The sequence below is a fragment of the Lactuca serriola genome, chromosome 8, assembly GCF_051521515.1.
Source record: "Lactuca serriola cultivar US96UC23 chromosome 8, Lser_US96UC23_V15, whole genome shotgun sequence".
Classification (NCBI taxonomy): Eukaryota; Viridiplantae; Streptophyta; class Magnoliopsida; order Asterales; family Asteraceae; genus Lactuca; species Lactuca serriola.
The window spans coordinates 298816788-298823355 of record NC_136415.1 but is presented as its reverse complement, the minus strand read 5'-3'; the positions used below and the strand labels follow the sequence as shown (position 1 = coordinate 298823355).

General features: G+C 30.6%; 1 protein-coding gene across 4 annotated transcripts; it reads left to right on the top strand.

Annotated features, from left to right (window-relative positions):
• The first annotated feature begins 714 nt into the window (after positions 1-714).
• Positions 715-5861, top strand: LOC145070600 (ubiquitin-like-specific protease 1D). 4 transcript variants are annotated; one of them, XM_079017548.1, is made up of 18 exons: positions 715-1170; positions 1469-1520; positions 1630-1718; positions 1832-2064; positions 2342-2390; positions 2733-2794; positions 2927-2975; positions 3431-3486; positions 3829-3883; positions 4065-4108; positions 4187-4219; positions 4315-4410; positions 4497-4581; positions 4672-4769; positions 4840-4962; positions 5063-5177; positions 5339-5446; positions 5589-5861. In XM_079017548.1, the coding sequence occupies exons 1-18, from the start codon at positions 823-825 to the stop codon at positions 5706-5708; spliced, it is 1815 nt and encodes a 604-aa protein (XP_078873674.1). In that variant the 5' UTR covers positions 715-822; the 3' UTR covers positions 5709-5861. The 4 variants fall into 4 exon arrangements, with proteins under 4 accessions (XP_078873674.1, XP_078873672.1, XP_078873676.1 ...); XM_079017546.1 differs by having other exon boundaries at positions 1829-2064; XM_079017550.1 differs by having other exon boundaries at positions 1089-1170; positions 1611-1718.
• The last annotated feature ends 707 nt before the right edge of the window (positions 5862-6568 follow it).

The following is a 6568-nucleotide window of genomic DNA, read 5'->3' as shown; positions in this document are numbered from 1 at the left end:
ATAGATATAAAATAACATATTTTAATTTATTTGCTGAATTATACATGTGTTATTGTTGTCCTTTTTATTTTATGTTATTAGTCAAGGTTCTAAATAGCATGAGGCGTGACTTGACGGTAAGGTTAAAGTTAAGTTATAACACAGGCGAACCATTTCTTTTTTCAAGGGGTGACTATTTTATATACATCAAAAGATACAAATCATATAATTATCAATTTTTATCAAATATATCAAGTTTTTATAAGTGTTATATTAATATTTAATATAAAAAGTTAACAAAAACTCAATTACTTTAGTCTCGATAAAAAAAATCTTGCCTCTTGAAAAGAACTCGCGTCATAACTCGATAAGGCTCGCCTTGACACGTTATTTGGACGTCACACTTAACAAACTCGCCTTAGACATTTTCGTAACGGCTACACCACATCTCGTGCGTGCCATAACACGCTTTTTAGAAGCATGCTATTAGTTAATATACATGAGTAAAAATAGAAAAAACAAAAAAAATAAAAAGGATAAAATGGTCTTTTTATATGGACTAGAGATGTTCAATGTAATTTAGGAATGAGTTTGTCACGTTTTTAACGGTTGGACCAAAAGTATAAATATGACTAATCCACATGGACCAAAACGGTAATTTACTCTAAAATTAGTGACCATTTCGAGAAATTACAAATAGCTGGTTACCAGTTTTAACTTTTAACCCTAGAAGTATCACCTTGCATACTCGGTCTTCAGTCAATCCCCCGTCTCTGCAACTCTCTGCAAACTACCCTCCAGAATTCAAATTCACCTCCGATTTCAAATGCATTGATTGATGATATGGCAGAAATGAATCATTTCAACACTAGCAATAGTAAGAAGCCCTTGAACATTAACTGGGGATTGCTCTTAGATGACTCTGTCGACGATCGTCCACCGGACATCGTCATCACCCCTGCCGAGAAATCGAAGGGCCGCGGTGGAGACCTGCAACAACCTGAAATGGAAGAGGAAGACCCGGAGTACCGAATGAAAACGGATGGCGAACTGGAAAACTTGAGAGTGAGGACAAAGAGTAACATTTTGATGCTAGGTCCTAAGTTGTCGGATAAGGGAGAGAAACTCAAGGCAACGCTACGGAGATGCGAAGCGGAAGTCGAACGAAGAAAGAGAAACCGTTTGTGCAAGGTGTTCACCTGCATCCCCTTTACAGATTTTATGTGCAATGTACTTAAATTTGATCACATGAATCGGCTAGTTATATCAGGGCCTGTAATCTAATAATGGAATTAGGGAAAAGCATCAGGAATTTGTAATATGGATACATGATTGAGGCTCTGGAAAACGAGTAAAGTTTCATGTCTAGGTTGAAGATCATCGAGATATCTTAAGCAGTAAATCATTACATGACATGACTGCTTTGATGATGTATTTACCTGGTGCTTGATATCTGACCAATGCTTTGTTATCATATTCTTTTGATCAGGGTAATACCAGATATAAGGAGACTTTACAACTTTCTGATGAAAGCGATGATGGTGAGATATTGATAGCTTCAAGCAAGTTGTATTAAAGTTAAACTTTATATATATTATAATTTATATCAATTCATATGTGCATGCTCTCAGACAGAGCTTTCTCTTGTAGGTGTATCATGTGGGAAAAAGAAAAGTGATCAGAAATCTTCAGCTTCACCAAACTTTACAAAACTATTTTCTCAAAAGCTAGATGAAGATGTATGATCCTCCACCATTACCTGATTTTTAGTTGTTTTAAGTTTCCCCTCTGGTTATTTATCTCATACTTGAGAAAGAAAATGAGTATTCACATATATTTGTTTGTTTAGCAGAAGTCATCAAGAACTGTGAATGCATTTCAATGTGAATTGTCTTTCTTTAAACCCTTTCAAGGAAAAAAGATGAAGCAAAATTATCAGCAATTATCTTCAAGATCAAAACAATTTAGATGCTCAACTACTTTCAAAATAGATAGTGAGAAACAGAGAAGCTCAAATGCTGATAAAAAAGTTAGTCATTCTGCTACCTCTTCTTCTTCCAGAAATATGTCAAGCTCTTCCCTCAAGTATGAAATGTTTACCTTCATCTGAGTCTTATACTCTTATTACCAATAATTTCTTATAGAATCCTGCTAAAAATCTTGCAGCAATTCTTGAATTATCATCTAAAGGATAACCACAAAAAGACCAAAAATGGTGATCCGATTTGACAAATTGATCACTTTTTAACGTCTTAACAAAATGACCAACTATTTTGCAATGCGCCAATTTACATTCATGTAATAAAACTTGTATTCGGTTTACTTGTTTATGTATACTAAGATTTCTCTTTCTTTTATTTAGGGCACATGCTCCTATTAACCAACCTTCAAGAAAAGTGAAACTTACACATGTAAGTCATTTCCACTGTCTTTCTCTCATTACTTCTTCATACTTTTTCCCCCCATTATTCCCCTGTATTTTGTTCACAAATCTGTAGACTCTCCATGGATGACAAGACATGGTCATGAGATTAAATTAAATGACTTTTTTACCCCTGTTTATTTATGCGAGAACACAGTTGATAACAGTTAGGGGAGAAACATGGTGAGTCTTTGAAGGGATTCTAAGTAACAATGAAGGAGCTTTTAGGCTCTGTTGTTTGTAGCTTTGTATAGGATTTGGATGTGTGCTTTTTTTTGCTTATACTTTTCATTTTGGTCAATTGTTTATGATGTTGTTATGTCTCTGTTAGGTATCATCAGTTTATCATCTGGTAGATGAGGAGGAGCCTCTTGAAGAAAAAATGGATGACTGGTATACTTTTCATTCTTCCATTTATTTATTTATATTTATATATGTTTAAGCCTTCTTTATAATTGTTCTTAACATTGATTTCTCTCTCTCTCTCTCTCTCTCTCTCTCTCTCTCTCTCTCTCTCTTTGATAGGGCACATGCTCCTCAAAACCTGCCTCCAAAAAAATTGAAGCCTAAACATGTAAAGTCATTTCCATTGCTTATTTTACTTCATATTGCTTCATAATTCCACCATATGTTGCTTTGATTGTAGTTCTTATTGTTTGGATCAAATGACGTTTCTATCCCTGCTTATGTGGACACAATTGATAACCTAGGGGAGTAGTAACATGCTGAATCATTATATGTCCGATGAATGAAGTAAAATTAGAGGAGATTTTAGCACCCCATTTGTTAAATTTGCAGTTTCTTTTATCCCATCCAAAAAAAGGTGGGACATGGATTCAACCACAGTTTCTTGTCTGTGAAAAAGACATAAATGCCCTCAGTTTCTGCTACTATTACTCTTACTCTACTTCTAATTGTAAACAAAATGGAAAGGTTTTAAAGATAGCATACATGACAAAAAAAAAAAAACTTTGCAATTTCATATACTTTTAGATTGCTGAATTCTATACTCTATCAAATGTGTATTAGGTATCGGCTTATTGTCTGGTTGATGAGGAGCCTCTTTCAGAAAATGATGATGACTGGTATATTTTTTCCATTTATTTTAAAAAAAAAAATATTTTTTCCAAAAACTTGTATTAGGTTATTTATACCCTCTGATTTTTGCAATTTTGGTCCTTATTTGAAATTCTTTTTATCCCTATTCCAAGTAAAATGACTTTTTTGGTCCCTGAGTATATCTGATTTTTGCAATTTTGGTCCGAAAAACAGGCATTTTACTTGGAACATTGACCATAGATGTTACAAAAACCTCAATAAGGACCAAAATTTCAAGATAAAACTTTTAAAGACCAAAATTGAAAGAATCAACTATACCCAGGGACCAAAAATGTAATTTATTCTAAAGATTTATCTTTCTTTGATAGGTCACATGCTCCTCACACTCACAGCCCACCTTCAAGAAAATCAAGACCTAAACATGTAAGTCATTCCCATTCTCTTTTCATGATCAAATGACCTTTTTACCCCTGTTTATGCACACACGGTTGATAGATAACCAACCTGCTGAATTATTAAACCACTTATAAGTTTTTAATCCTTTTATATATAAAACTAACATTATATAATATTTATATATTTCTTTTCATTTCACCTTTATTAGCATTCAGCTTATGAGGAGCCTGTTGTAGAAATATTAGATGACTGGTAATTTTTTCCATTTATTTATTTATTTATATATTTTATAATCTGAGACATTTGATGTAATTTTTTTTTTGTTTTCAGTATGCAAGATGTTATAGTCTACTACCCTTCAAGGTAAACTACACAATCTCCTCTATCAAAATTACATATTTATCACTTTACATATTTCCATTTATTTACCATTTTACCCTTGGATTGTGAGCTTTCAGGGATGACCATAATTCCGTTGAAGTTATTTATAGAGATATGACATGTCTTGCTCCTCAAGCATACCTTTCATCAACTATTATGAACTTTTATATAAGGTATCATCTTTAACAATTAAAAGAAAAGTATTTTACAAATTACAGATTTACCCTTCAAAATTATGTCTGCCTTTTTTTTTGGGTAGATATCTTCAGGAGATGACATCATCAGAAAACATGATGGACAATTTTCATTTCTTTAATACGTATTTCTATAACAAACTCCAAAAGGTATCTATCTACTTTTTTAAATATTTCTATAAATTATATTATTTGTTTTAATGTGTAAAGTATTATTAAATTAGTGGTGTTTGGTTGCAGCTGAGTTATAAGGAAGATTCATTTCTTAAGTTCAGAAAATGGTGGAAAGGTGTCAACATATTTAATAAACCTTATATACTTCTTCCAATACATGACAAGTAAGCTTTTTTTTTTATTAAAAATAATAACTTTTTATATGAATATTTAACTTTTTTATTTATTGTGAAGGGTTCATTGGAGTTTGTGTATTATATGTTTTCCAACCAAGAAAAATGAATTAGGCCCAATTGTGCTTCATTTGGATTCACTTGGACTTCATGATTGCAAATCAATTTTCAATAACATTAAAAGGTATTATATATATATATATATATATATATATATATATATATATATATATATATATATATATATATATGTATGTATGTATGTATGTATAATGTTTTTGTAGGTTTGTGAAAGAAGAGTGGAGATATCTAAAAAATTCAGAAGAGAAATTAAATCTTCAAATCACAGATGAAATTTGGGAAAATCTTGATAGTAGAATGGATGACAGAAGAATTTCGGTGAACATTTTTTATTAATTGTTTTTATTTATAAAAGAAAAAAAAGAGTAATTCAAGATAGAAGTTTACCTTTTTGCGAATTACTACTAGAAGATCCATGAAGTTAATTAATTATTTTTAGAAATTTAATAATATATTCTAAATTTAAATCTACAATTTAGGTTCCACAGCAGAGAAACGAGTATGATTGTGGGCTGTTTGTTCTTTATTACATGGAACGTTTCATTAAAGAAGCTCCCGAGAGATTTAAGGAGAAAGATTTATCCATGGTAAATTCGCTTTTTTATAAAAAGATATTTTGACAAAATGGAAAAAAAAAATGAAGGGAATTTGTAGAAGGTTAGGACATAAAAGGGAAACCCTATATGTTATTGTTTTTGAATCGCTTGTTATTATTTTTTTTTTATGTAGTTTGGGAAACAATGGTTCATGCCTCAAGAAGCTTCCAATTTAAGAAGAAGAATAAGTAATCTACTTGTACAACAATTCAAAATTGCAAAACAAAAGGAAACCATCTCGTCTTCTGTATAGATTTTTGAAGGCCTTAAAAAAGGTGAATTTTTGGTGTTTTATATGTTACGACACTACTACTACTACTATACTATAAATAGTAATGGGAATTGGGAAGTGAAGTGATGATAGGATCATTGGTTTTTGGAGGTTATTATATTTTTGATTAATTAATACATAGTTTTAAAAGGGTTGTTGAAGGTTAATTGTAAGTAAGATGAAGGTATTTAAGTTAAAAGCTTTATTTAGAGGGCTATTTGGCGTTTATGTTTATGTGATAATTTTTTGATCGACAAGTTGTCTGGTTACCAAATGTCTATTCAATTTTTTAAGTGATTGTTTTTTTTTTTTTTTTTTTTTTTTTTTTTTTTTTAAGTAACTTTTTGAATATCTCCTCTCTTATCTTAATAAAAGAAACCTTTTGATGACATGTCACTCTCACAATTCATTTTCAATTCATTGTTAAATTACTTCAATACCCTTGGTTATTTTAAATTTCTTATTCCTTAATTGCATATCCTACTATCTTAAATCAATTTTCACAAATTCATTTGACTTTTTTAATTTTAATTTTAATTTACATTTAGAAAAGTTGGAATATAGTAAGTTTTAAAAGCAATTCAAAACCAACAATATCATCAATACATTTAAAATGTTTAAAATTCGTAATTCATTATAGAAATTTGTTAAATAAAATCCTATGATATCATGACTTGAACTGTTTATCTCACAGATCCTCTGTAGATTTCGATCCAATTGTATAGCTAGCTATATATGTGTGATATTTCATTTACACATTTGTTTATCTCATAATCCTTTGTAGAAAATGAAAATATTTCAACCTTTCAATTGTTTTCATTCAGAAAATATGTGTACTTGCT

Coding starts and splice junctions, on each gene's coding strand:
- LOC145070600 (XM_079017546.1), top strand. CDS start 823: ATGGCAGAAATGAATCATTTCAACACTAGCAATAGTAAGAAGCCCTTG. Junction 4,109..4,186: donor GTAGAAATATTAGATGACTG/GTAATTTTTTCC, acceptor TTTTGTTTTCAG/TATGCAAGATGTTATAGTCT. Junction 5,178..5,338: donor TGGATGACAGAAGAATTTCG/GTGAACATTTTT, acceptor TCTACAATTTAG/GTTCCACAGCAGAGAAACGA.